This window comes from Apus apus, chromosome 25 (assembly GCF_020740795.1).
Source record: "Apus apus isolate bApuApu2 chromosome 25, bApuApu2.pri.cur, whole genome shotgun sequence".
In the NCBI taxonomy this organism is placed as follows: Eukaryota; Metazoa; Chordata; class Aves; order Apodiformes; family Apodidae; genus Apus; species Apus apus.
Genome location: NC_067306.1, coordinates 3819445 through 3847410, shown reverse-complemented (window position 1 = coordinate 3847410; position 27966 = coordinate 3819445). Strand labels below are relative to the sequence as shown.

At 59.3% G+C, this 27966-nt stretch overlaps 1 protein-coding gene across 1 annotated transcript; it reads left to right on the top strand.

Moving 5' to 3' along the window:
* The first annotated feature begins 48 nt into the window (after positions 1 to 48).
* MRC2 (mannose receptor C type 2) lies at positions 49 to 27542 on the top strand. Its single transcript, XM_051640287.1, is given in 31 exon segments — positions 49 to 212; positions 11932 to 12330; positions 12581 to 12754; positions 12955 to 13119; positions 13299 to 13412; positions 14157 to 14300; positions 14784 to 14972; positions 16092 to 16246; positions 16510 to 16617; positions 18679 to 18794; positions 18929 to 19077; positions 19224 to 19441; positions 19671 to 19813; positions 20442 to 20544; positions 20658 to 20796; positions 21067 to 21102; positions 21379 to 21539; positions 21948 to 22015; positions 22265 to 22365; positions 22482 to 22627; positions 23007 to 23121; positions 23209 to 23291; positions 23293 to 23373; positions 23630 to 23738; positions 24227 to 24465; positions 24556 to 24724; positions 24923 to 25072; positions 25309 to 25428; positions 25784 to 25963; positions 26317 to 26343; positions 27321 to 27542. Coding segments are annotated over 31 exon segments (4392 nt in total). The 5' UTR covers positions 49 to 142; the 3' UTR covers position 27542.
* Positions 27543 to 27966: the final 424 nt, after the last annotated feature.

Below are 27966 nucleotides of genomic sequence, written 5' to 3'. Positions count from 1 at the left end.
CCTCCCACCCCGCCCGCCCCCCAGCCCCGGCCAAGCAGCAGCGAGGCCCCGAACGGAGCGGAACGGGGCAGCCCGGGCAGGGAACGGGGCAGCCCGGGCAGGGACCGGGGGCAGCCCGGGCAGGGACCGGGGCAGCCCGGGCATGGGGCCCCTCCTCGCCCCCCTTTGCTGCCTCCTCGGCCTCCAGCTGCTGCTCAGCGCTGCGCACCCAGGTGGGACCGCGCCTCCCCCCTCCAGCCGAACCCCCCACCCCTTTCCCCCTCCTCACCCGTTTTCCGCGTTTTAATCATTATTGGGGGGCGGGGGAGTCCCCCCTTCTCCCCCCCCCCCCCCGACGGGCTCGGCCCCCCCCCGGGGCGCTGCGCTGGGAGGGGGTGGCGGGTTCCCCGTTGGCGGGGGTGGGCGGAGGGGCTGCCCTTTCCATCCCTCCCGGTTTATTTCCTCGCGGGATGTTTTATTTGTATTTATCTCTGTTTGTTTTACTTCATCCTCCTTCGGTCGCTTTTCCTTCCGAGGCGTTTTGTTTCCTCCGGTTTCGCCGCATCGTGGTTTTGGGTTATTTGGTTGTTTTTTTTTTCCCTCCCCGTTCCGACCGCCTTTTTCTCTCTCTCTCTCGCTTTTATTATTTTTAGTTTAACTCCCCGCTCCGTGTCTGGCCACGCAGTGTCTGGCCAGCCCGGCGGAAACGCTTCCGCGGCCACCGAGTGGGGGGGGGGGACCCCGGGGCTGTTCTGGGGGGCTCGGGGGCAACCACCGACCCGCAACGTCCCGCAGCCCCGCTCCGGCCTTTTGTCTCCCCAGGGAGGGCAGTTGGTGGAGGGCAAGGTCGGGAAAGGGCCGAAGTGTTTTGTTGGGAGACCAAAGAAACTTCCATCCTTGATCCCACCCCTCTCTCCCACCGTGTTAAATCCTACAGAAAAGTGCCCCCGCGGGATCGGGGCCCGAGTGGGTATTTCCAGACTTCCTTTTCAATTTCTCTCTCTTTTAAATTTTTAACTTCACAAGGAAGACAACGGCTTGTGGGGTTTGGTTTTGTTGGGTTTTTTTTCAAACCTTCAGGAGGCACCATGTGCCAGATGCTCGAGAGTCCTGGGGACAACCCCTGGAATTGCCATTTGAGACACTTTCTTGCCCCGGGGCAGTTTAGTGCAGAAGCAAGGAACGACTTTTGTGGCTTCCTTGGGTCAGTTTGGCCCTACAGAGGAAATGTGTTTATTTAAAAAGAAAAAGCCGAACTTGCTGCTTTTGCCTGAGCAGTAACAACCAGAAACCCTTGGCCTATTTTATTAGATGCCTTTAGCAAATCCAAAGCAGATTTGGAAAGGGCAGCATGGGAGGGCACTGTTCCCCCCCCTCCTCCCCTCTTGCCTCCTACTTCTCCCCCCAAACCAGCATCTCCCCCAACCAGCTGAGCATCCCAGGGGGCAGAGCTGGGGGTGCTGTGGCCACGGGTGATGGTCCAAGGGATGGGGTCCAGCCTGGGGTTTGGAGACACGTGGCCTGGGAAAGCTGCTGGTTGAGGTGAAGGAGGAGGAGATGGGGAAGGAGAACCCCCCCAATAGGAGACCCTTATCCCTCAGGGTGTTCAGGAGAACTGTGCCAGGATTTGCTGCTGGTTGGACACATCTCAGCTGAACCCTCAGCTTTTCTGCAGCTGAATTCCCGTTAAACCTCCCCGTGAGTTCCCTGAGGGGCATCAGTTCCTGCTTTTGTGGGGTTTAAGGTGTGTGTGGGGGGGGTTTGCTTGATTTCAGCAGGAATTAGCTACTGCTGAGGACCGATTCTGGCCGGTTTGACCTGAAAAATGTCGGTGGGATCCAGGTCTGGCAAGTCCCCCTCGCCCCTGTGAGCCCGAGGACAGAGGCACCTCTGTCCCAGCGCTCCGTGGCAGCCGATGCCGTGAGGAACAAGGAGGCTTTGAGCTGCCTCCAGCCCCTGGAGCTGCGCTGCTCCCGCCGGTCAGGAGGTGCCAACACCCTCAATCCTTCCCCCCCATCCCCATTTTCCCACTTGTCTCCCCAGCATCATCACCAACAAGCAAAGGGGGGGGGGGGGGGGCACCCAAGGAGGTGCCACATCCGAGGTTCTCCATGCCAGGCTGGCTGTGCAGCTCGGGAATGATCCCCGCAGGGATTTTGGGATCAGGGTGGGTTTAGTCCCAAGTGTCCCTGGAGCGAGTGCTCTTGGCTAGGATGTTCTCAGCAGGGACCTGGCGAGCTGGCCCGGCAGACAGCCTGGTTTTCCTGGGGGAGTTGATGCTTCCTCGAGGGCTTGGTGCCAAATCCTGGCCGCCGGGACAGCCGGGAAGCTGGAGCAGGGTTTTTGGCAGGAGGTTCTTGGCTCCTCGGTGGGATGTCACCACTGGCTGCTCCATCTCCGCAGCGTCTCTTGGACACCCGAGCACCCATCTCGGGGAAACGGAGGCAGCAGCTCCCGGTCCCACCGCGGCTGCAGGGGGGACAAGGTGGATGTCACCCCTTGGGGGGGGGGGGGGGGGGGGGCTTCTCCACCCTTTTGGTGGCTTTTGCGGGACCAGGAGCTGCCCCCCTACCCAGCTTCGCGGCGAGGGGAGGGGGTGAAAGGGACCCAGGGAAGAATTTACAGCCTGAAAAGCAAACAGAGCAGCCGGGGCGTGGAGCTCCCTCCCCGTTTCCCTCTTCGCAGTGGAAGCGGCTCCCGAGAAATTCTGACTCGGTTTTCTTTGGATTGTTCGGGAGCAGGAAAGGGGAATGGAGGGGTTGGCTTTGCTGCTGAAAGCAGAGGTGGCTCCGGGCCCGGCGGGGCTCAGGGGGCAGCCGGGGACCCCGCTGGCAGCCCCAGCAGGCGGGTCGGGGCGGGTTTGGCTGCTTGCGCAAGAATTGCAAGAATGAAAAGCAAGAAGAGATTTCCAGCCTTCGGTGCAAAACTGTCTCTTGCCACCCGGGGCAGTTTGGTGGCCCTGGGAGGTTTCCCACATGAAGGTGCTGCCTCGGGACACCTTGCTGGTGTTTTCCAGCATGAGGTCCTGGTGATGGTTAAAGCCACGTTGCAGGTTTCTCTCTTCCACTTGCTTTCTGGCTGGATTTTGCACCTTTCCCTGCAGGGCAGAGACACACTCCTGCCTTCCCTCCTCCTCAAATAATCTCCAGGGAAACTTTTTTGCCCTGAAATGAAAGCAAATGGCTGCTGGGGGGTGGGGGGGGGCATAATTGCTGTCTGCTAAATCATAGAATCGTAAAATCATAAAGGTTGGAAGGGAACTTAAAGATCATCAAGTTCCAACCCCCCCCTACCATGAGCAGGGAACCCTAAAATCATCTTTTCCAGCTGATAAATCTGTAGTGGGAGACTCTGGTGCCTGGGTGGGTGCTTGGAGAAGGGCAGGGAGGGGTCATGCCCCAGGTCCTTCGCTCCTTGCTCGCTTCCATCACGGCCAACACGAGCAGCATCTGCCCTCACAGCCCATCCTGACCCAACCATTTCCTCGAAGCTGGATTTTTTGGGGGTGTTTTTTTTTTTCTTCTTTTTTAAGCAATTGTTAAATTTTTGTTCTTCACGTGCTGCTGAGGAGCAGGATTTTAATTAATTTGAACTGCGCCGAGAGCGCAGAGCGTCGGCATTTTTCTCATTCTTAAGATTGCTCAGAGCCCAGAAGAGACCCACACAGATGCTCTCTTCCTTAAAGGACCCATCTTTAATTAATTAAGGATTAGAAAATGATTAGTGGGTTGACTTGCAGATTCTTGGGAGTATTCTTGGGTGTTTGCAGGGGGCACAGGGACCTCCCTTCCATCCCCATCCCAGTGGGATCTCAATCTTGTGTTGCACCTCGTGCTGACTCAACAGGGATGTCAATGGGATTTTCTGGCATGTTTGCAGGGTGGTGCTGAGACCAGGAATGTGGGGATCGAGCCCTTTCCTCCTCCCTAATCCAGACACAGCCACTTTGGGCTCTGCAGGGAGCAGGCCCATTTATCCTGCTCTTGCCCTTGGGTGCTGGGTGTGAGAGACCCGGGGAGAAAAGCTTCTGTTAAACATCATTTTAATTAAACAAAAAGAAGCTGTGGGACACTGGGAGCTGATCCTTGCTGTGCTTGGTCTTGGGGAAATGGGGAATTCCCCATCCTGTGACACTGCTTGTGGTGTTAATAATTAGGAATCATGGTGGAGAAACAAAGGAGGAAAAATAGCTCGATTTCGCCCCCCCCCCTTTATTTTTTTTTTTTTTGGTTGAGTTATTTTAGTAGTTTTGGAAACTGTGGCAGTTTTTGGCCAACTGTGCTGGAGTCGTGGCTGTGGGGACGTGTCCCACATGTCAGATCATACCTCTGGATGTGGCCATCAGTTTGCTGGCCAGGGGGTCCGTGCTGCTGGTGGGTGATGCTTCAGGGTGAAAAAAAATAGGGGTGCTTGGAGAAGCCAGAGCTATTCCTTCAGGACACAGCCAAGGCTCCCAGGGCCAGAACTTAGTAGCTGGGTGAGAAAATGGATGTGGGACAGGACATGCAGAGGGAGCCTGGCCACCATGTCCTGGTGGCAGTTGGGGGGCCCTTGTCCTTTGCCACTCTGGGTCCATCACACTCCTTCCCTGGCTGGAGCCCCAGGGATGGCTTTGCCTTCCCCTCCAGGCATCCCCAGGGAGCTGGCAAAGCTGGGCTTTCCACCTCTGGCTAGGGTGGAGCCTGGAGAGGGTCAAGTTTGGGGAAAATTGACATCCTTCCACCTGTTGCTGGGTATGGGAGGGTGGGTGCTGGGGCTCCTGGCTCCCTTGTCCCCTGCCATGGCTGGGGGTGGGTCCCTTGAGCAGCCCAGGGGGAAGCACCCCTGTGGAAAAGGGTGAGACCTTTATTTGTCTGCGTTGGATGTGAGGAGAACGGACTTTTTGACGTCTGCAGAGAGGCTGAAGGGAGGTATGTGGAGCCCATCCAGAAGCCTGGTGAGGCAGCAGAGAGGGAGCAGGGTGGTAGGTGGCCTTCACAGCCCCAGCCAAGTAAGGAGCTCGTCTCGTTCAGCTCCCGCCGGATAAACAGCAGCTTCTCCCTGCGCCGCTGGGTGAGCCAAGAAGAGTTTCTCAGCTCCAAGTGCAAGTCTTGCTGCTTCATACCCTCAGCCAGGCCATCAGGAGCTCTGCTTCCTTCCCTGTAACAAGAGATTGCTCCTTATTCCCTGAGGTTTGTTTTTAAAATACAAAACAAAGCAACATCCTCCTCCTTTCATTCTGGCACTTGGCTTGGAGCACCCGGGGCTGCTCTGGGCTGGGTCTGGCCCCAGCTGATCCTTGGGGATGTGCTGGGCTGGGATGAGCCAGTGGGACGTTGGGCAGCATTGCTGGTTGGATGCAAACCTCTAATTTAGGAGCATTGGAGGAGGGTGTTGGTGTCTGCCACCAGTTCTGGAGCAAGCAGGAGCGATGCTGGTGACACCTCCTGAGCCTGGAGCTCATGGCACTCCCTGGGGCTGCTGACACCATCTGCATTGGCTTCCCTGGTTTTGGTTTGTTTTGGTGTTGTGTTTGTTTTTTTAACAAAATCTGGAGTTCCTCTTTCAGGTGTCATGTAGAGTTTATGGGTGACCAAAAGCAGCTCATGGGGAGGTGGGGCAGTGATGCCCTCCCCATGGGCTGGGGCTGCTCTGGTGCCCTGCTCTGCAGTCAGGAGCTGCCACAGGCACAGCTGCTGCTTCTCTTACTACCACTTCCCTTTCCCAGCCCTTGGAAGGTCACACAGGCTCTTTTCTCAGGCCAAAATGTGCTGCTCCTTGTGGCAATGTCCACACTTTTGCTCTTCTCCACACCAAGACCTCAGGGATGGCATCACCCGTGCCTGGACCAGCTGCTGGGGGAGCAGGTGCCAGTGGTGGGAACACTGGGTTTTGCTGGGAGCTTCTTTCCAGGAAGGGGGGATTTCATCCAGTGGAAAATTTCATCCAGTAGTATGGAATTAAAGATGGAGCTGGGGGCTTTTCTGCAGGGCTGGGCTGCAGCCCTGGGGTCCTGTGCTCCCAAGCATCACTGGAGGGTGAGTTTTGAGGCTGGGTCTCCCCCCATCCTGGTGTTTCCCTCCCCTCCTGCAGGGCTGCACAAGCTGAGCCCCATGGAAGCTCACTCTGTAGGGTGAAACCCTCCTGTGTTCAACACTTTATGGTCCTTTTTCTGATGGGTTTTTTTTATTCCAGGGGGTTTTGCTTCTCCCCCTGAGCCTGGTGCGTCCTTGTGTTCATTGTGGGTGAACCTCCACTTCCCATGGGTTTTCTTCCATTGGTGCCGGGGGGTTTCAGAGCCTTTCCTCACCCTCAGGCAACAATAATGGGCTGAAAAGCCAGTGTTTTGGGGCAGGTGGTTTGGGGGGGTTGTGCCCTGTTTCCCAGCAGCTGAGAGCACATGAAACCAGGAGGTTCAGGCTGAAAGGAGGTTTCTTGATGCACCGTGTGAGTGAACGGTGAGTTTCTGGAAGCAGGATGGGTAAAACCTTTGCTTGGGCTCCTAAATCCGAGGGATTTGGTTTGTCAGCAGGGTGGCTGTCCTGGCACAAGGGTCTGCAGCCCCTCAGGAGCTCCTGGCTGTTGCAGCCCCAGCAGAGCCTGCCCTGCTGCCGTGGCACCACGCTGCTCTTTGAGTGTTTCCAAGTGTGAGAAGGAACTTCCTCACTGAAGGGGTGATTGAACAGTGGAACAGGCTGCCCAGGGAGGTGGTTGAATGACCATCCCTGGAGGTGTTTAGAGGATGTGTAGATGTGGTGCTGAGGGACATAGTTTGCTCGAGTTGGGTTAATGGTTGGACGTGATGATCTTAAAGGCCTTTTCCAACCAGAACAGTTCAGTGATTCTGTGATTTGCTGCCATTGCCAGATGGTTTGGAGCAAACCACATCCATGGCCATATCTGCAGGACAGAAGCCCCTGAGGAGGGGATTGTCCCTGCTGCTCTGGGTGTGCTCAGCCTCCCTCACTAGGGGACTTGGAGCTGTGCCTTTCGTGTTTGCTCAGATTTGCTCCCTGCACTTGTTGCTGGTGATGGGAGGGTGATCAGTCAACGGGGCAGGGGTGCTCTGGGTGCCACGGTGTGGGTGGCAGGGCTGGGACATGCTCGGGGCAGGGTGGTGCCAAGGACACCATCCATGCTGTGCCTCAGTGCTTTCTACAATTGTCACCACCTCTGTCCCCTGGGGCCTCCCTGTCCCCGTTGCCTCTCTCAGCTGGTGCTGCCCACGTCCCTCAAAATTGCAGGTTCTGGAGCTTTCCTTAGTCTCTGTGGGGTGGGGAAGCTGTTGTGGGAAGGGTTGAGCTGAGATCCCTCCAGACTTTCTGCTGGCTGAAACCTTGCTGGTTGTTTGTTGTTTTTTTTTAAAATGAGAAACAAGAATCTGGAGCCAGGCATGGGGGCTAAACCCCCCCCTGAGGGCTGCCCCAAAGGGTCTCAGCTTCTCCATCTCAGCTGATTTCTCCCACTGTGCTGGAGCACGAGCATCCCGGGTATTTCCCACTGGGAGAGGAGTGTTGCAGTGGGCAGAGCTGGTGTCTCACCCACAGCCCCAGCTCCCCACCATCACCCTGCCCCACAGCACTGGATGGTTTCTGTGCTCATACCAGTAAGCCAGAGGCAGCATCCAGGTGTCTCCATGAGTGGGACAAGACCACGTCCTTGGGGAATGCTGGGGATTTCACTTTGCTTTCATGGTTCCTCTGCAGAGGAGGAGGAGCATCCTGGCTTGTGTCAGCACTGGTGTGGCCAGCAGGACCAGAGCAGGGCTTGACCCCCTGTGCTGGCACTGGTGGGGCCAGACCTGGAATGCTGGGGTCAGTTCTGGGCCCCTGGGGACAAGAAGGACATGGAGGGGCTGGAGCGTGTCCAGGGAAGGGCAAGGGAGCTGGGGAAGGGGCTGGAGCACAAGGGTGAGGAGGAGCAGCTGAGGGAGCTGGGGGTGTCCAGCCTGGAGACAAGGAGGTGAGGGGAGACCTCCTGGCTCTGCAGCTGCCTGAGAGGAGGTTGGAGCCAGGGGGGTCGGGCTCTGCTCCCCAGGAACAAGCGACAGGAGCAGAGGAACCGGCCTCAAGTTGTGCCAGGGGAGGTTGAATATTAGAAGAAACTTCTTCACTGAAAGGTTTATTAAACAGTGGCCCAGGCTGCCCAGGGGGGTGGTTGAATCACCATCCCTGGAGGTGTTCAGAAGCCGTGTAGATGTGGTGCTGAGGGACATGGTTTAAGCACTGGACTTGGTAGAGTTGGGTCAGTGGTTGGTAGAGTTGGGTGGTGGTTGGACTTGATCTCAAAGGTCTTTTCCAAGCAGAACGATTCTGTGAGTCTGTGTCATTCTGAGGAGGACATGATGGAGCAGAGCTGCTCTGAACTGGCCTTGCTTGAAAGATGGAGGATGCAGGAGGGAGAGGCAGAGGGTGTGCAGGCAGCTCCTCTTGGAGACGGGGAGCAGGATCTGCTGGTGTTGGCCATGGTTGGGTTCCCATAGCCAGAGGGCAGTTGGGAAGCTCTGCCACTGGGATTTTGAGTCCATAGGTGGGTGCAAAAACCCCAGAAGCATCTCTGAAGGGAGTCACCTGGAGCTGTGCCATGGCTGTGGAGAGCACTGAGGGGCCTGGAATGGCCAGGGACATTCCCTGCTGGTATGTTCCTCTGCAGCTGCCTCCCACAAGGGTTGGGTTTGCTTTCCAGGATACCAGGCTGGGAGAAGGGATTCGTGGATACAAACTGGCCCCATCCTGCCCAGCTCCACATCCATCCCAGTTGTTGGCAGCTGGGTGGGAGCAGGGAGAGGTCACTCAGGCTTGTGGGTTTGGTGCTGAGCGCTGGTGGAGCTGGAGCTGGTGCTCAGCCACACGGTGCCTGCAGCCTGGTTTGGAGGTTTCTCTGCAAGTGGCTGTTGGGAAGAGCCTGGATTTGGCAGAAGCAGAAGGGGGAGCATGAAAAAAGACCTCTGGTCCCCTGGGGAGCTGTGTCCTCTGGAGGTGTTGAAGCCCATCGGGCTTGGCTGTGCTGGTGGGGCTGAAAGTTCCTTTCAGTGCAGCAGGGGCTGGACCAAGTGGTGCTGCCAACGTTGTGGACACCAATGGGGGCCACGTCAGCCCCAAATTCCCTGTGGGTAGGTGAAAGAAAAGCATCTTTTGGGTGAATCTCCACATGTGCCTTTGCTGATGTGTGTTGAGCTCATGTTGGTCTTTCCCCCCAGCTCCAGCCTTGCCAGGAGCAGCTCCAGCCTTGCCAGGAGCAGCTCCCTGCCTTTGGTGCTCAGGGTTTGTGCAAGGGGAGAGGGTGGAAGTGCTGGGGAGGTGGGAGGACTGAGCTGGTGCTCAAGTTTTCCTGAGCCCAAGGCTCAGCAGGGACCCAGGGGGACACATCTTGTCCCCTCCTCTGCCTGCTGTGGGCAAAGGTGCCACGGGCTGAGCTGCGGGGGCAGCTCAAAAGCCTCAGCCTGTAATTTCCTACCTCCAGCTCTTCTCTTTTTAGAATAAAATGGTATTTTGTGCTTTTCCATCCCCGGAGCTGCACCCTCCAGTCTGACCAGCTTCCTCTGAGCACTGGCTGCCATCAAGCTTCACCCTTGCTTGGTGCCCACAGCCCTGGTGTGGTGCTGAGCACCCTGACACCAGCTCCTGGGGGTGGCTCCTGAGGTTTTTCCAGCCCTATTAATTTTTCCTTGCCAATCTGGGTGAGCAGATGAGCAGAGAAAGGTTGTCCCCCTGCTGACCCCTGCTGCCATGGTGGTGTTTATGGTAGAGCAGCTTCTTCTATTCCCAGCACCAAAGTGCTGGTGTTTGGCAGTACAGCCTGTGACCAAGGGGAGGCCTCATCCTGCCCAAGCACTGGTACTTGAGTCCATCAGGTCATGGCACTGCTGCTGCATCACCCCAGAAGTGCTTAAAGACCCCCCCATGTCCATGGTGTGGGGAGTGGGTTGCACCAGCCCTGGCTGTGGGTGGGAAGGGGGGAGTGGTGGGCTGGGTGACCCCATGGATGGTGCTGGTGTGGTGAGATGGGTCTTTGGTGGGGGGGGGTGAGGTGGTCTCCTGGTGTCCAGGTCAGGATCAAGCCAGCTCCCATTGGGGAAACACCACCACCAGTTGAAGGGACCTGAGCTTCAGGCAGCCAGAATCAGCCCCAGCTGAGTTTTCACTTATTTTCTCATTTGCCAGAATTTGAAAAATATTTTCCGAGAAATCGAAGGTTTCTTTTTCCAGTCACTGCTGGTTCCTGTTGCACGTGCACAGAGTCTGCTCCCTGGACACCATCACGTGGGCTTCCCTGGTGTTTGTTGGAGGTCATCACTGATGTCTCCTCAGCTGGGGAACGGGCCTTTACCTCCTCTTATTTTCTGGAGCTGGGTCGATGCTGAAGCTCTGAAATGAGATGGGGATGAAATGTGGTGGGAGGGATTGTCCTTCTTCCTCCATTTCTCTTTTCCTTTCAGTCAGGGAAGTTGACCGAGCTGAGATGTTTGTTGCCTGGATGTGCTGGAGGTGCCTGCAACAACATGGCTGGGGCAGGGGGAGGTTGCAGGGGAATAGGAAATGAAAACCTTTTCAGTCCGAAAAAATTTGTAGAATGGCAAGAAACCAAAGCAAACCAAAGCTAAATATAGCGGGGCCTGTGAGGTCGCTCTGACTTCTGGTGGGGAAAAAAATAAAGGTCACTTTTAAAAGAAAAACATCCCCAGAAAAGGAGTTGGGTTGATGGGCAGGTTTTTGTTGGGGCCTTGGGGCAAGAAGCGGCTGCACGGAGCCCCGGGGGGGCTTTTTGGCTTAGAAAGGTGCACTGGAAGAAATAAAGCATCTCCTAGAAATGACACCTCAGCTGGAGCAACGTGTCCCAGGTGGGCTTACTGGTTCACCCAGGTTTTGAGATGGTTGGATGTGCTGGGGTGGCCCCTGGGGGTCAGGGATGGCCCTGGGGACGCAGGGTTGGGCTGTGGTGGGAGCTGGGGCTGCGTGTCCAGCTGGGGCTGAGATCAGCCCTTCTCCCCTGCTGCTGGCAGTGATTCCCTCACTCTCTTCCCACCTCCCAGTGCCTGGGCTGGGATTTTGGAGGGACCTGATGTGACATTTCAGGAAAACTTCCCAACCATGACCTTTCCTACTGGCCGGGGTGGTGCCTGTGGGAGGGGCAGCGTTTCCCCACCCGTGCAGTGGGAGACCTGCCCTGAAGTTCTTGTTTGCTCCACAGGTTTGGTTCTGTTGTGTTGTTGGTTTTGATTTGATTTGATTTAGCAGGCCCCCAAATACACATAAAAATGATGGATGTGCTCTCTCTTTTGGTGTTGTTCTCTGCCCAGAGCAGGTGGCTGGTGCTGGAGCTCTTGGCGTGGGCTCCTCGGGGTGCTGCAGTGGGTGCTGCCTGTGGAGCTCTGGTGGGAAGGGCTCTGGGGATGCTGTGGGAGCAGATGAGCACCAGCTCAGGTGCTTGAAAGATACTCGCTGGTGCTTTGTGGGGATGCCAGGAGGCTTCAGGCTGCCCAGGGAAGCTGTGGCTGCCCCATCCCTGGCAGTGTTGAAGGGCAGGTTGGATGGGGCTTGGAGCAGCCTGGGCTGGTGGGAGGTGTCCCTGCCCATGCAGGGGGTTGGGACTAGGTGGACTGGGCAACCCGTTCCAGGGTCTCACCACTCTCACATTAAAGAATTTCCTCCTCATGTCTCACCTCAATCTCCCTCTTCCAGTTTTCATCCATCCCCCTCATCCCATCCCTCCCTGCCCTTGTCCCAAGCCCCTCCCCAGCTTTCCTGGAGCCCCTTCAGGCCCTGGAAGGTGCTCTGAGGTCTCCCTGGAGCCTTCTCTTCTCCAGGCTGAACACCCCAACTCTCCCAGCCTGTCTCCAGAGCAGAGCTGCTCCAGCCCTGGGATCATCTCCATGGCCTTCTCTGGACTCTTTCCAGGAGCTCCATGTCCTTCTTGTATTGGGGGGGCTCTAACAATGATTTAACCTTTCCCCTCCCTGTTTTTTTCCCCCAGACTCCAAAGTCTTCCTGATCTACAACACGGGGGCACAGGGCTGCCTGGAGACAAAGGACTCACTGGTGAGACTGGCCAAGAGCTGCAACACCAGTGCCCTGGCCCAGCAGTGGAAATGGGTCTCTCGCAACCGCCTCTTCAACGTGGGGTCCCTGCAGTGCCTGGGGGTGTCGTGGCACGGGCCCAACACCACGGCAGGGCTGCACCCCTTGGCCACCTACGAGTGTGACCGGGAGTCCATCAACATGCGCTGGAGCTGCCGGGGCCTCGGGGAGCAGCTCTCCCAACATCTCGGTGCCCGCCCGGGAAATTCCTCCCTGGAGCGGGGGGACCAGGCGCGGGGCGCGCAGTGGAGGACGTACGGCACCGAGGAGGACCTGTGCTCCGTGCCCTACTCTGGTGAGGCCTGGCTGGGTGTCAGTGTTCTCCCCTTCACCCAAAACAGCCCCAAAATGTGAGCGGAGCCCAGGGTGCTGCAGCCGTTGGGTCCTGCCCAGGGAGCTGGGCTGCAAATCCAGGCAGGATGGCGGTGAGGTGCCTCCCAGCACCCCTCTAGCCCCCGTGCCTGGTCAATTCACACCCCAAACCTCACTCTGGGCCCCCCCCCTGTAGATGCAGCTTCAACCAAAGGGCTCCTCTTTCTCTGCAGAGATTTACACCATCCAGGGCAACTCGCACGGGAAGCCCTGCACCATCCCCTTCAAGTACGACAACCAGTGGTTTCACGAGTGCACCAGCACGGGGCGGGAGGACGGCCACCTCTGGTGTGCCACCACCCAGGACTATGGCAAGGACGAGCGATGGGGCTTCTGCCCCATCAAGAGTAAGTGTTGGGGGTCATGTCTCACGGGGAAAAGCAGAGACCCCGTGTCCATCCCTCCTGCCTCATCCTTCCTCCTGTGAGCAGCCTGTGGTGCCAGAGCGGCCCCACCGCTTCTCGTGATCTGTCTTTTGGGGGTGGTTAGGGGTTTTTGGAGCTGTGGATAGGGATGGATTGGGTGCTCACACTGCTGGTCCCCACAGGCAATGACTGTGAGACCTTCTGGGACAAGGACCACCTCACCAACAGCTGCTACCAGTTCAACTTCCAGTCGACGCTGTCGTGGCGGGAGGCCTGGAATAGCTGTGAGCAGCAAGGGGCCAACCTGCTCAGCATCACTGAGATCCATGAGCAGACCTACATCAACGGTGAGATGGTGGCACCACCCCTGTCCTCCTCACCTGGGGTAGAGCTGGTGGCCCCGTGGCTGTCACTCATGCCAGGTTGCTCTGCCTGTCCTGGGTGGTTATTTTGGGGATGGTGACAGGCTGGGGTAGAGTTGGGATTGGGGGGACTGACCCTGCCCCTCTGGCTGTGTCGGTCCCAGGGCTGCTGACAGGGTACAGCTCCACACTCTGGATTGGGCTCAACGACCTGGACATCAATGGAGGCTGGCAGTGGTCAGACAACTCGCCCCTCAAGTACCTCAACTGGGAGAGTGGTGAGCTGGGGGGCTTATGGTGGTGATGGGGGGGAGCTGGGGAACAGTCTGTGGCCAGTGGAGGTGGCTCCATGGCAGAAGTGGTGGCCTGGGCAGCCATGGGGTGTCCCCTTGGTGCTGGGAGATGGAGAGCCCTGGGTCAGAGCAGCCTGGGACAGCTGTGGAGCTGGAGAGGGGACACAGAGTGATGGAGGGGAATTGTTCCTCAGCAAACCCTCAGCAGCCCTGTGGATAACTCGGGTTGAGCACCCTTGTTTGGAGGGTTGTTGCGTCCTAGCTTAATGCTGGAGTGCAGCTGAAGAGTTGTCCCCAGCCACAGCACCCATCTCTAACCCTGGGGTGTTCAGGGGGCAGAAGGACCCACGGGGAGGGCTGCTCTGCTCATGCCCAGTGCCATCACCCAAAGGCACTCGTGGGAACATCTCAGGAGGAGGTCTGGGGTCAGGTAAGAACAGTTCAGGTCTGGTACCACGTCCCCCAGAGCTGCCATCCAGTATCTGTAGGAAAAATACTGATTCTCCAGCCCCTTGTGCATTGAGACACAACAAACAATCCTGGGCACCCGGGGTCACCTCTTCATCATGCAAAGTAACAAAGCGAAGAGGTCTCCACTGGTGCTGGAGCAGGGGGAGCTGCACTCTGCTGGCACAAGCCCTTCTGTGGTCCCCTCCCTGCCCGGGCAGCCTTGGTGGCTTTCCTTTGGCCTCACCAGTGAGTCTCCCCACCCCTCACCCCACTTTCCAGACCAGCCAGACAACCCCAGCGAGGAGAACTGCGGGGTGATCCGCACCGAGTCGTCCGGGGGGTGGCAGAACCGCGACTGCGGCATCGCCCTCCCCTACGTCTGCAAGAAGAAGCCCAACGCCACAGCAGACCCCTTCCTGACGGGTGAGCTGGGGGGGGAACTGGAGCTGGAACCCTGGCTGGGTGTGCTCCCATCCCAGCGTGGCCAGGAGATGATGTCCGAGTGCCAGAGCAGCACTTGGAGATGCTGATGGTGTTCCCAGGTTGCTGGGGTGCTGTGGTTGAGTTCCCAGGGGGTGCCTGGGTTTGGAAAAAAGCTTCCCCAGGGGGCACCTCCCAAGAAGAGCTTGGTGAACTTACAGGTTGGGCAGTAGGGGAGGAGTCCAGAGGAGCCTGTGGTCCCCAGGGGACAGGGTGCTCTCTGCTCTGCCAGCACTCCTCTGCAAACAGAAGGGATTTTGTGTTGTCCCTGCACCTTGCCATCACCTGCTGCATCTTGGCCATAGCTTTCCCACAGCCACTTGGGTTTCATCTCCTAAACACCCTGTGGGACTCTGGTCCTTTCCCTGCCAAGGAGAGGGTTGGAGAGCAGGACAGGAGCTCTCAGGCTGCCTTGTGTCCTGCCAGACTCGTGGTCAGAGGTGAAGGTGGACTGTGAGCCCAGCTGGCAGCCCTTCCAGTCCAACTGCTACCGCCTGGTGGGAGAGAAGAAGAGCTGGCAGGAGGCAAAGAAGACCTGCCTGAGAAGTGGGGGGGACCTGGTCAGCATCCACACCCTCTCCGAGCTGGAGTTCGTCACCAAGCAGATCAAGCAAGGTAAGGGGGAGCCCACTGTGCCCCCAACACCCTTCCTGTCTGATTTTGGGATCTGTGGGAAGGTCACATCTGTGTGACAGAAGCTGCAAAGTTGAATTGACTCCTGGCTGTGAAGGGGGTGGGAGGTGATGTGTTGCTTGGAGGAGCTGGTGCTCCAGGTGCATCCTCCATCCAGCAAATGGAAAAGCTGTTCCCAGGAGCCTGTGGTGCTGGGGAGGAAAATGCACAGCTGCAGCTGGGAATGGCACGAGTCCCAGCTGGTTGATGTAGAAAAAGATGAGAAAACAAATCCTGCTGGCCTTGCTGGAGGAGACTGCACCTCTCACTGCTAAATCTGCCCAGGACATGGGTGTCCCCCCAGCAGGTCAAGGGAAGGGGCAAGTCCTGCCTGCAGCATCCCAGGCTTCTCTTTCCCATCCCAGCTTCACCCAGATACTATTGTCTGGGTTGAAGTTTCCTAGGTTGGGATGTGCCAGAGCTGGGATGGTACTTGGGAAGTTTCAGCCCAAACCATCACGTGGTGGTACAGGGGACCTGTGCCACCATCCTCCAGACCCTGCCTGTGCCACCCCTTGTTAGCATCACCCTGGGGTGGGTTTTGCTGTTCCCACACACGTGCAGCCCCTCGGGCTGGCAGTGAAACCCACCATGGGGGATGCTGGGGAACCCAGACTCCAGCAGGAACCAGGGAAGGGCTGAAGGGAGTTCTTGCCAAGGGAGGCAGGATTTGGAGGAGGGTGGAGGAAGGAGAGGGACATACCCCAGACAGAGATGGGATGGGAGGGAATGGTTGGAAATGACTGGACCTGAGCCTGCAGGTCTGGACTTTTACCATTCTGCTGCTGCCAGCACCTCTCTGTGAGAACTGCTGCCAAATGTCCCTGTGTTTACACCTCTGGGGGTCCATCCTTGCAGGCAGGAGCTGCCCTCTCCTGCACTCTCTTGCCTCTCCTGCCTGCTGGCATGGCTGGGGTTAGAGGCTGAGCTTTGTGGTGGAGTTGGGGCAGGTGCTCTGCAGAACCACAGTCCCATCACAGGAGCTGGTGCCATGGGGGGCTGTTTCTGCAAGGTTTCAGCCAGGCAGAGGGAGTTTCAGCCCCAACCCTCCTGTCTTGGCAGACGTGGAGGAGCTCTGGATTGGCCTAAATGACCTCAAGCTGCAGATGAACTTTGAGTGGTCGGATGGGACGCCCGTGAGGTTCACCTACTGGCATCCCTTTGAGCCCAACAACTTCCGTGACAGCCTGGAAGACTGTGTGACCATCTGGGGACCGGTGAGAGCCCGGGGTGGGGGGGTTCATCCTGCACCTCAGCACTGCAGTGTCCTCCTGGCCAGGGCAGCAGTACCTGGGGGGGCAGCTCCAGCTGGGGTTGAATGTGTCTCACCCCCACTGTTGGGGTGGGAGGGATCTAGCATGGCATCCTTAGGGATCTGCTGTAGGGAAGGGAAGTTGGTGGACCCACCGTGGGGGTGGATGATCTGGGGAGTTTCCAGCTGTTGGCTGGGCTCAATCCTGCTCTTCTCCACTTTATGCAGGAAGGGAGGTGGAATGACAGCCCCTGCAACCAGACCCTGCCATCCATCTGCAAAAAGCCTGGTCGGGTGAGCCAGGAGAAGGAGGAGGATGACCATGGGTGCCGAAAGGTGAGGGAGACCTGGGGCAGGTGGTGGCTCTGGCTGCTCCACAGCTCTGCCTGATCCTCTGGGTTTTGGGGTCGCAGGGGACTTCTCCCCAAAACCATTTCACGGGGCCCTGATGAGCAGCACCCAGAGCTGTGGGTCTGTGTCCAGGGGCCGCTGGCACAACGGAGCATCCCGGGCCAAAACACGTGTCTCCATCATCCAGGATCCTCTCCCTGGGGCTACTTTGGTTGCCAGCAGGGATGTTCATCCTTTTTCCCCTTCCCTCACCCCGTGCCAACACCTCAGCAGCAAAGCTGCTCTCTGCAGGAGCCTGGCAGGACAGAGGCAGCTGCTGATGCCAAGCAGTGTCTCTGGGAGTTCTGGGGACATGGCCACCAAGCTGGACTGTGCTCTGCCTCAGTTTCCCCAGTTGTTGAGCAGGACTGGGGCCACCCCATTCCCACGCTTGCTGGGAAGTCACTTTTTGTGCCTTTTTGCAGTCCTGGAGCAGTGAGCCTGGCATCAGCCCCAGCTCTTGAACGTCTCCCGGCGCTTCAGAGCCAGGCAGCGCGCTCGGACTAGCAAACAGCCCCTCTGGACCAGCTCCCAGGGGTGCTGCCGGGCTCCTCCCGGGCCTTTCCATGCCAATGTGCCACCACCACCCATCCTGCCTGTCCCTGCAGCAATCCTGAGGTCTTACAGGGTGTCCCCAAGCAGATTTAATTCCCTCCTCCCTCTCCAGCCACAGGCTGGCCCTGGGTGCCAGATGCACCCTCTGGGAGAAAAACTGGGAGTGAGAAATGAACCAAGGAAAGGCCTTTTCCCATCCTTCCTTCCCCTCCTCATCCTCAATGGGCCTGTGTGCCACTTGGATGATGGAGACTGATGGAGAAGAGGTGGCATCTCAGAGGATCAGCCTTGGTCTGCTCCAGCCACCATGCAGGACAATTTTTTTTTGGTGATTTTTCACTTTTTCTTCCCCTTTCCAACCTCCCTTTATGTTTGAAACAGCCTTAAGGAAAGTGATGGGGGATGGAGGTTTGGGAAAGGCAGAGTCAGAGAGGGATGAGGGGACACACTGGGAGCAGGAGCTGGAGGCAGCAGTTGGAGTTGATGGTCCCATCCTGGCCCCTTTTTGTATCAGAGGGGCTTGCTGTGCTGCTCAGTGCACAGCAGAGCACCCATGTGGTTTTAGTACTGCAGAGGCCCAGAGCTAGTTGGGGACCCCTCTGGGGCCCATCAGATCCCTCTGGAGACACTGGGGACCCATGCTGGGCCCCTTTCCCAGCTGCTGCTGGTGTCTGTGCTGTTCCCACTGGGACCCAGCTGGTGGGTCCTCACCCGGATTTACTAATTTTGGGGAAAGGCTGCAGGGAAGAATGGGATTTGAGATCGTTTTCCTCTCAGTCTCCCAAAGATGCTCTCTTGCTTCCCTCCCTCCCATGCTGGTGATGCTGCACATGGCAGGTGTCCCCTGCTGTCCTTCCAATGCCCTGGGGGACCCACCAGTTAAACCCCAGTGATGATTCCCACCGTGCTGGGAGGGTCTCTGAGCTGGGGGCTATTCCCCTCCTGCCTGAGCCCCTTCCCCTTCCCATCCTGGCTTCCTCTTCCATCCCCAGCCCCCACATCCCTCCCTGCCCCACAGCTACCAGCCCCTGGCCCTGCCCTGGCAGCAAACAGGCACTATTGTGTCTCCAGCCCCGGAGAGGCTCCAACATCAACAAGGCAGGGGATTAAAGCAGCCTGTGGTGGGACTGGCTCTGGATTCGGCCCCGCGGCGCACAGAGGAGGATTGTGTTCCCTTCCCCGCGCCCCGGCCGGGCTGGACGTTGGCAGGAAGAGCCGTTTCCCTGGCTTTGAAGCTGCCTGGGTGTTTGTTTTCCTTGCAGCCACGTCCCCTGGGGCCGGGGGCTGCTTGGAGCTCAGAGCTCAGCGGGGTCAAGCTGGGGGTGGCCGGGGGCAGGAGACCTCCCAGGAGGAAAGCGGAGGTGGTGGCGAGGGACGTGGGATGTTGCCCTCATCCCTGTCCTTCCAGGCTGGGGTGAGTGGTGGTGGATGTCCCCTGTCACCCACCTGCAGGGCTGGAAGTGGCACAGTCCCTCTTGCTTCTGGCTGGGCGAGGACCGTGTCCCCTACAGCGACGCTCGCAAGACGTGCTCCGATTACAGCTCCACGCTGGTCACCATCACCAACAGGTCAGCTGGTTGGGGTTTTGCCCCAAAACCAAGTCGTCGTCGTCCCCCACCTCATGGGGCCACATGACCCGACAGCCTGGGTCTGGGGGCACGTCTGGTGTCTCAGCTCACAGGATCTGTCACCTCCTCTCCAGGTTCGAGCAGGCGTATGTCAGCAGCCTCATCTACGGCTGGGATGGGGAGTATTTCTGGACAGCCCTGCAGGACATCAACGAGACCGGTGCCTTCCGGTGGCTGAGCGGGGACGAGGTCACCTACACCCACTGGAACCGCGACCAGCCCGGTAAAGGGGGTGGCCGTGGGTGGGATGGGGTTGTCCCCAGGTGGGACGGGGATGTCCCCACCGGGTGTGGTGGGTGCTGGCTCTGCCACCTGGCACAGTCCCACCCCTAAGGCTGGCATCCTTCCCCCCTCCTGTGAGTGCTCCAGGTTACAACAAGGGTGGCTGCGTGGCCCTGGCCACCGGCAGCTCCATGGGGCTGTGGGAGGTGAAGAACTGCAGCACCTTCAAGGCCAAGTACATCTGCCGGCAGAACCTGGGCACCCCGGTCAACCCCGAGCTGCCCGGCCCCTACCCCACACCCAGCCTCTCTGCCACCTGTCCCATGGGATGGAGCACTGACTCCAAGCTCCGACACTGCTACAAGGTGAGGGGAGCTGGGGGGGGGGCTTGTCTTGGCCATTGTGGGGGTGCACGTGCTTCCCCCTTGGCACGGGGGGGTGCGGAGGAGCATGGTTTGGTGCTCGCAAAGCAAACCCAGGCCCCACGAGCCTGTTTTTTGGGCTGGGTGGTGGGATGCTGGCGCCTGCAGGGTGGGTGCTCTGCTCCTCTCCTGGTGCTCAACCCCCTTCGCTGCTGGTTCCCCCCCCCACCAGGTGTTCAACTTCGAGAAACTGCAAGAGAAGAAGACGTGGATCGCGGCGCAGGCATTTTGCCGGGAGCTGGGGGCCCAGCTGCTCAGCCTGGGCAGCTACGAGGAGGAGCACTTTGTGGCCAACACCCTGAACAAGATTTTTGGGTGAGGGGGTTGGCCACACCAGTGCGTGTCCTGCTTTACAAGCACACGTGGCACAAGCTCACACCTGTCCTCCTGCTCTGGACACGTGGATGGGGCATGGATGTGGCTCTGCAAGTGTGAACATGTGTACAGAAAGTGTGACATTTGGTGCAGCTGCACCAAAGAGGGGACAAGGGAGAAGTGCAGGAAATTCAGTGTAATTTGGGAATGGAGCTTGGGTTTAAAACTGCTTCAGCCCTGAAGTGGTGGGCCTGTTGCCCAAGCTCCTGCCTTTGGGTGTTGTGGGGACAGCAGGCTTTGAGAACCAACAAAAAAAGGCCAGATTATAAATACATATTTGTGTATATAGTGAAGAAATTCTTCACTATGGGGGGTGGTGAGACCCTGGCCCAGGCTGCCCAGGGAAGCTGTGGCTGCCCCATCCCTGGCAGTGTTGAAGGGCAGGTTGGATGGGGCTTGGAGCAACCTGGGCTGGTGGGAGGTGTCCCTGCCCATGCAGGGGGTTGGATCTAGATGACTTTTAGGGTCCCTTCCAACCAAAACGAGTCTGGGATTCATTCTGTACAAGTGTCAGTCCCTCCAGTTTGGAAGGGAAGTCTGTTCTCACCTTTCCCCCTGGTCCCCACAGGGAGTCAGAGCCGGAGCTCCACGAGCAGCACTGGTTCTGGATCGGCCTGAACCGGCGGGACCCTGGCGGGGACCGGAGCTGGAGGTGGAGCGACGGGCTGGGGGTGAGTCTGGGGGGACTGGGGCAGTACCGATCCCCTTGGCATTTGGGGTGCAGGGGGGCCAACCCAGCACTGGTGGAAATGCCGAACACAGCCCGTCTCTCTCGACCCCCTAGTTTTTCTACCACAACTTTGACCGCAGTAACTACGATGACGACGCCATCCGGACGTGCGCGGTGCTGGACCTGGCCTCCCTGCAGTGGATGCCCATGCAGTGCGAAGCCCAGCTGGACTGGATCTGCAAACTGCCCAAAGGTGCCCACTCAAGTACCCCCAGACCCTTCAGCTTCAAATAACCGGGCTGTGGGCTGGTGGAGCAGGTGCAGGGTCACCTTCTGTCACCTCCCTTCCAAAGGTGGTCCCGTTGTGGGGGTCTGAGTCCCAGTTCAGGGGCTGGGAGAGGCGCTTGGGGAATTTGGGAGGGCATCTCACCCTTAGAGCCCACCAGCAGTTTGCAGGCAAGGACCAGCACGAGCACCCCAGCCCTGCATCCCACCTGATGGCCTCTCCTTGCCCTTTCTCCAGGTGCTGATGTGAAGGAGCCAGAGATCACAACACAAGGTGCGTTGGCCACGGCCGTGTGTCCATCAAGTGCAGGCTGTCCTCCCTGGGTGTCTGCCCCTTGGGACATCCCTCAGTGTTAGCCAGAGAGAGATGGGCCCTGTGTAGGGTTGTGGGATGGAGGGGAGACCAGTCCTCCCACTGCCCCTTCCTGCAGGAGAGGGGTGAAAGCAAAGCAGCCCAACCCATGGGGGACCAAGGGGCAGGGCAGCTGGTGCTGGTGGCTGCGGCAGATGGTGGCACGAGCCACAGCATGACACCGGTCCCTGCCTGCAGGCAGCAAAGACTGGGTGAAGTACCAGGAGGCTGAGTACAGGTTCTCTGAGGATCACTTGACGTGGGTGCAGGCCCAGCGCATCTGCGGCTGGGTCCAGGCGGAGCTGGCGTCGGTGCACAGCGAGGCCGAGCTGCGATTCCTGGGCCAGAACCTGAAGAAGGTACCAGGGGGACGGGGACATCCCTGGGCACCAACGGGCTCTGCTGCCTCCCCAGGTTCCATCCTTTGCTGGGGTGACACTGGGTTGAAGGGCAGGTTGGATGGGGCTTGGAGCAACCTGGGCTGGTGGGAGGTGTCCCTGCCCATGCAGGGGGGTTGGATCTAAATCATCTTTCAGGAACCTCCAACCCAAAAAAAGTCTGGGATTCTATGATTGTCTGGTGGGTCTCGTGTGGTGGTGGCAGGTCCTGGTGGCCAGGTGTGGGTTTGGGGCTCAGCAAGGTGATGCTCTTTGCCACAGTGCAAGCCACAGGGTGGCTGCCTGGTCCCTATGCCTGGGATGGCCGTGGCTGTCCCCAAGGACACCCAGTCCCTGCAGGGCACTGATGTGTCCCCTCTGGGCGTGCAGTTCTCCAGGGGCCAGGAGCAGCACTGGTGGATCGGGCTGCACACCTACGAGAATGACGGGAGGTTCAAGTAAGTTGGAGAGCAAGCCACTGTGTCCCTCTGTGTCCCTGTGCCACCATCCCCAGCCTGCAGAGCACCACAGCTCAGCACCTCCATCACAGGGGGCCCACCCTGGGGGTGCTGGGATGGACAATCCTCACCCAAGTGAGGGCTGGGGGGCCTGGGGGGCACGCTCCCAGTTAGGGCATTCACCTGGTCCCGTTCTGACTGACACCAAGTCACTGCTGGGCCTCGAGCTCCCACGGGTGCCTTTCCCAGGTGGTCTGATGGGTCCCTCCTCAACTTCATCTCCTGGGCACCAGGCAAGCCCCGGCCCATCAACAAGGACAAGAAATGTGTGTACATGACAGCCAGCAGAGGTGAGGGGCTGAACCCAGCCATGGGCAGGGGCAGCTCTGAAGGGGCTGGGGGCTGCAACCCTACCCCAGAGTGGTGGGGGGGGTGGGGGTCATGGCTGGCCTGTCCCTCCCCACAGAGGACTGGGGGGACCAGAAGTGCCTGACGGCGCTGCCCTACATCTGCAAGAGGAGCAACGGGACCACCCCAAAGCCTTCGCTCCCACCCCTGCCCGCTCCGGCCAAGGGGGGCTGCCCCCGAGGCTGGGTGCCCTTCCTCAGCAAGGTAGGGAGGGGACAGAGAGGGGACGGCCACCTCCTGGCCCCCCCAGCCATGCAGGGAGAGGTGGGGGTCTGAGAAACGGTGGGGTGAAGCACGTGCACGTGCTGTGGGGGAAATGCTGGGGGCTGCGTGCACAGGGGCAGGGGAGGGTGGGGGAGGGTGCAAGAGCTGGTGGGGGCTGATGGGGTTAGGGGTGCAAGAGGTGGTGAGGGTTGATGGGGTTAGGGGTGCAAGAGGTGGTGGGGGCTGACAGGGCTGAGGGTGCAAAGCAGGGAAGGGCTGTTGGGGCAGAGTGGGGCTGCAGAGGGTGAGTGAGTGAGGCGGGTGCAGGGCTGGGGCACAACTGCACCCCCTGGGCCATCCTGTGCCCCCACCTGGGCAGTGTTTCAGCTTCAACGGCCACGACAAAGCCGAGATAGTGAAGTGGCCGGAGGCGAAGCAGGCGTGTGAGAGCCAGGGCGCCGTCCTGGCCACCATCGCCAGCCCCCTGGAGCAGGGTAGGTGTGTGCCCCCCTACCCCCACACTGCCCACCCACTCGCCAGGGACCTGCCTGGGGTGGTCTTCAGTGCCTCATCCCTTGTAGCCTTCATCACATCCATGCTGCCCAACATCTCCTTCGACCTCTGGATCGGCCTCCGTGAAACCCAGCGGGAGTTCCAGTGGGTGGGGGGGCGAGTCGCTGCGGCACGTGAGCTGGGCACCCGGGGAGCCCTCGGGGGGCAGCACCCCCAGCCCCCGTGACAGGCCGGTGAGCTGGACCCCCCCCCCCCAGCATCCCCCCTCTCCAGGGAAGGGCTCAGCCCCCACGTCCCACCATGAGGGTGGGAGGTTTTAGGGTGCTGGGGTGGCTTTCTGAAGGCAGAGCAGCATCTTATCCCTGCAGGGTGGGGGTCCCCTGGGGGGGGGGGTGTCTCTGGGGTGGGGATCCCTGGGGTGTGGGGGTGTCCCTGGGGGTTGGGGGACAATGTGAAAGGCATGGCTGACCTTGTGGCTTGGCTGTGCAGACCAACTGCGTGGTGGTGTGGCACGGCTCCCCCCCCCACTTCACTGGGCGCTGGGACGACCGGAGCTGCCTGGAGGAGAAGCACGGCTACATCTGCCAGAGGAGCATAGGTAGGGGGGGACAGGGGGGACAGCCCCAGCCTCTGTGTGCTGGGGACCTGTCACCACCACCACCCTAGTGCCCCATGCTTTGGTGAGGCTATGAGGGTGGGAGCTTGGGGCGATGGGCTCAGCTTGGAGGGAGCTGGAGGAGCTCAAGGTGATGGGCTTGGCTGGGTGTCCCTGATCCCAGCTCTTTGTGGGGCAACCCCAAATCTTGTGCACAGCAGCCTGGCTTGGCATGTCCACTAGGGACGTGCATCCTGATGGACAGCCTCAAGGTGGAGATGGGGCCAGGGTGTCACTGCTTGTCACCTCTGGGGATGTGGACTCTCAGCTCTCCCCAGTTGCACCAAGATGTCCCCAGATGCACGTGCCCCATGTACGGTGTTGCCAGGGACACCCTGGCTTGAGAGGGGAAGGATGGATGAAAGGGTGACCCCCCCCAGCCTGCAGGACTGTCCTCTGTGCCCTCTGACCATGTCTCTTTGCTCCCCCAGACCCGTCCCTGAGCCCCGCGCGGACGCTGTTCCCCCCCTCTCCCACCGGCACCCTCTTTTACCACAACAGCACTTACCGCATCCTGCAGAAACCCCTCAGGTGGCACGAGGCACTGCTGCTCTGTGAGACCCTCAACGCCACCCTGGTCACCATCCTGGACCCCTACAGCCAGGCGTTCCTCACCCAGGCTGTCAGCAGCCTGAGGGCTCCACTCTGGATCGGGTTGGCCAACAACCAGGTGAGGGAAGGGGGCAGGCAGCTGGAGTGAGGGGGTCTCCAGGGGGTTATGGAAACCCCTCATCTTCTCCTCCTCCCCTTGCTTCTGCAGGGTGGCCGGAGCTACTCGTGGCTGACTGAGGAGAACCTCTTCTACACCAACTGGCAGGATGGGGAGCCCCGGCAGGCCACTGGCTGCTCCTACATGGATGTGGATGGGAGCTGGCGCGTGGCCGGCTGTGACACCAAGCTGCAGGGGGGCATCTGCCAGCTCAGAGCAGGTGCTGGCTGGGGGGGACATGGGGGGTTCAGCACTGGATGGACTGGGTGGGCAGAGACCAAGAGTTGGAGATGGCATCCCACCGGGAGCCTCCTGCAGCTCTGTGAACATCCCTGCAGATCTGGGTGCCTCCATGTGCTGTGGGACCCCAACCTAGGGTGTCCCCCCACCCACCCATAATTCACTGTGTGCTCCCCAGGTGCCCCCCGCACGCACAAGTGGAGCTACAGTGGCAGCTGCCCCAAATCACTGGAGGACTCATCCTGGATCCCCTTCCGGGACCACTGCTACACCTTCCACATGGAGATCACCCTGGGGCAGAAGGAGGCCATGAGGAGGTGCCAGAAAGGTATGGGGTGGCTGTGGTGGTGAAAGAGGGTGACAAAGCTTTGGACATGGAAGAGGGAGGGGTCCCTAGGATGCCCGGGAGTGCCTGAATGGGTCCCCTCTCCCTGCACCCACGTCCAGCCTTGGTCAGCCATCTTCTCCTTGCTGTTACACGTTGGCATTTGTGGGTGGTTCCTCAGCTTGGTCCTCTTGGGCTCTCTGCTCCTGAGCTCTTCCCTGACTCTCTTTCCTCCGCAGTTGGTGGCACAGTGTTGTCCATCCAGGACGAGATGGAGAACATCTTTGTGTGGGAGCATCTCCAGGCGTATGAGGGCCCGTCCAAGGGTGCCTGGCTGGGCATGACCTTCAATCCCAAAGGTACAAAGGGAGGAGTGAGGTTTTAGATATTCCCCCAGGCACTACCATGAGTTGCCACCAGGTCTGAGGTGAGCAGAGGAAGCCCTTGGTGGTGGCACCAGTGTGTGGGACTTATGGCGTGGTCTGACCAGGAGTCCCAGTGCCTCAGGCTGTTCTGGACATGCTATGTGTCCTCCTCTGTCTTGGTGGGATGAGGCTGGTGAATTTGAAGCCCAGAGTCTCCTCCAAGGCACTGGAGCCTGCAGGTTCAGGAACATGCCTTGCAGCCCCTTGTCCTCCTCATCACCTCATCACACTGGGGCAAAGATGGGGTGTCCCCTTCAGCCTCCCCAGACCTAATTCTTCCATTTCCCAGGTGGCACCTTGGTTTGGCACGACAACACAGCCGTCAACTACTCCAACTGGGGCCAGCACGACACGGGGCCCAGCATGCTCAGCCAGAACAGCTGCTACTGGATCCAGAGCAGCAATGGCCTGTGGCACCTGGGCTCCTGCACCAATGTCACCATGGGGGTCATCTGTAAGATCCCCCGAGGTAGGGACCTGAGGCCCTGTGGAGTGAGCTGGGGGTCCGGGCAGGGTCCCACAGGACATGGCAGCACTGGCCACGTGTGTTGGACAGTTCTGGTGTAGGGGCCAGTGCTGGGGTCTGCAGGTCGCCGAGGGGGGCTCAGTGGTCCATGCTTTGGTGGCTGGGTCAGCACCTCCAAGCAGGATGAAGCAATTGGGGTGGTGGTGGGGCAGATAGGACCCCCGTAGCTGTGTGTTGCCCAGTATCTGTGTGGTGGGGCACTGGGAGCAGGGGAGGACAAGGGGCTGGTGGGGCTGGCACTGGGAAGGGGGAGGGTGCTGTGGTCATGCACTCACCTCTCTGTGTTGCTGTTGCAGTGGAGGAGAGCAGCTTCTCCAGGGCAGGTGAGTGGTCCTGTCAGCCTGGGCACAGCCCTGGGGAGTCCTGCTGCAGCCCAGCTTGGATGAATAACCAGAGAAATGGTGTTTGTGGGTGGGAAATCCCATTTCCAGGTGGCTTTGGCCCTGGGTTAGGACTCCCCAGTAGCAGTAGCTATCCCTCTGTGGAGAAGCATGTCCAGCCAGCCCCTTGCTGGGCTCTCCTGCCCTTGCCCACACTGACCAGCCAGGCTGGGGGGTGGACACTGCATCCAAAGATCCATCCCAGGCAGCTGCAAGATGTTCACGCACATCAGGAATGACCCAGAGAAACTGCCCAATCCCAGGAGCAATTCCATGGGCAGGATGTCCCTAAAACACCAAAGCAGACTCCAGTCCTATCCCTGCCCCAGAGCCACCATCCAGCTAGAGACCCACCAGCCAAAGCTCCTCTTGTGGGATGAGATGGTGGGAGATGGCAGGCTGCTGGCCTCCAGTCCTGGGGTCAGCTTTGGGATCCTACTGCAAGAAAAACACCCAGGTGCTGGAGCAAGTCCAGAGAAGGGCAATGGAGCTGGGAAGGGTCTGGAACACAAGTCTGACAAGTGGTTGAAAGAACTGGGGGTGTTCAGCCCAGAGACAAGGAGGCTGAGGTGAGACCACCTCCCTCTGCAGCTCCTGAGAGGAGGTTGGAGTGAGTGGGGGGGGGGTCAGTTGCTTCTCCCTAGGAACAAGCAACAGGACAGGAAGAAATGGTCTCATTTTAGATTGGATATTAGAAGAAACTTCTTCACTGAAGGGATTATTCAACACTGGCCCAGGCTGCCCAGGGAGGTGGCCAAGTCAGCATCCCTGGAGGTGTCTGGAAGACACGTAGATGTGGGGCTGAGCTTTAGCGCTGGGCTCGGCTGGGGTTGGGTGGTGGTTGGACTCGGTGGCCTTCAAGGCCGTTTCCGAGCAGAACAGGGGTGTGACTGGGGGGTTCTGTGCCTCCTTCCCCGCAGCCCTGCCCGAGAACACGACGGCCCTGGCGGTGGTGGTGGTGTCGGCGCTGGCGCTGGGTGCCCTGCTGGCCGTCGCCGTCTACCTGTACAAGCGGCGGGGCAGCGCGGAGAGAGGGGCTTTCGAGAGCGCCCGCTACAGCAGAACCACCTCCAACCCCAGCGGATCCGCCGAGAAGAACATCCTGGTGTCGGACATGGAGATGAACGAGCAGCAAGACTAACGGCAGGGGAGGGGGAGGGGGGGACGCTGGGGAAGGGGCAGCCGGGGAGGGGGGAGGACGGGGAGCATCGCTGGCCCCGCGGCACACGGGGCAGGGAGGGGGGCTGGGGTCGGGGGCAGGGCCGGGTGAGTGGTGGGAGCTGGGGACCCTCCTGCCCCTCTGGTCCTTGTTGTCACCTCCGGGCTTGTCCCCGGGCTGTTGGGGTTCGCCTGCAGCAGTCGGGGAGGCAGTTTCAGGGCTAAAAAAAAAGAAAAAAAAAGAAAAAGAAAAAAAAAAAGAAAACAAACGAACCAACTGGAGAGGAGATTTGCCTCCCCCCCGGTTCAGGAGTTTTGTGGTTGGTGCGAACGGGCTCCCAGACGCCTTCCCCTTGGGAGAGGGATGGAGCGGGTGCTCGGGGCCCCGCCACGGGCTCGTGTTCCCCC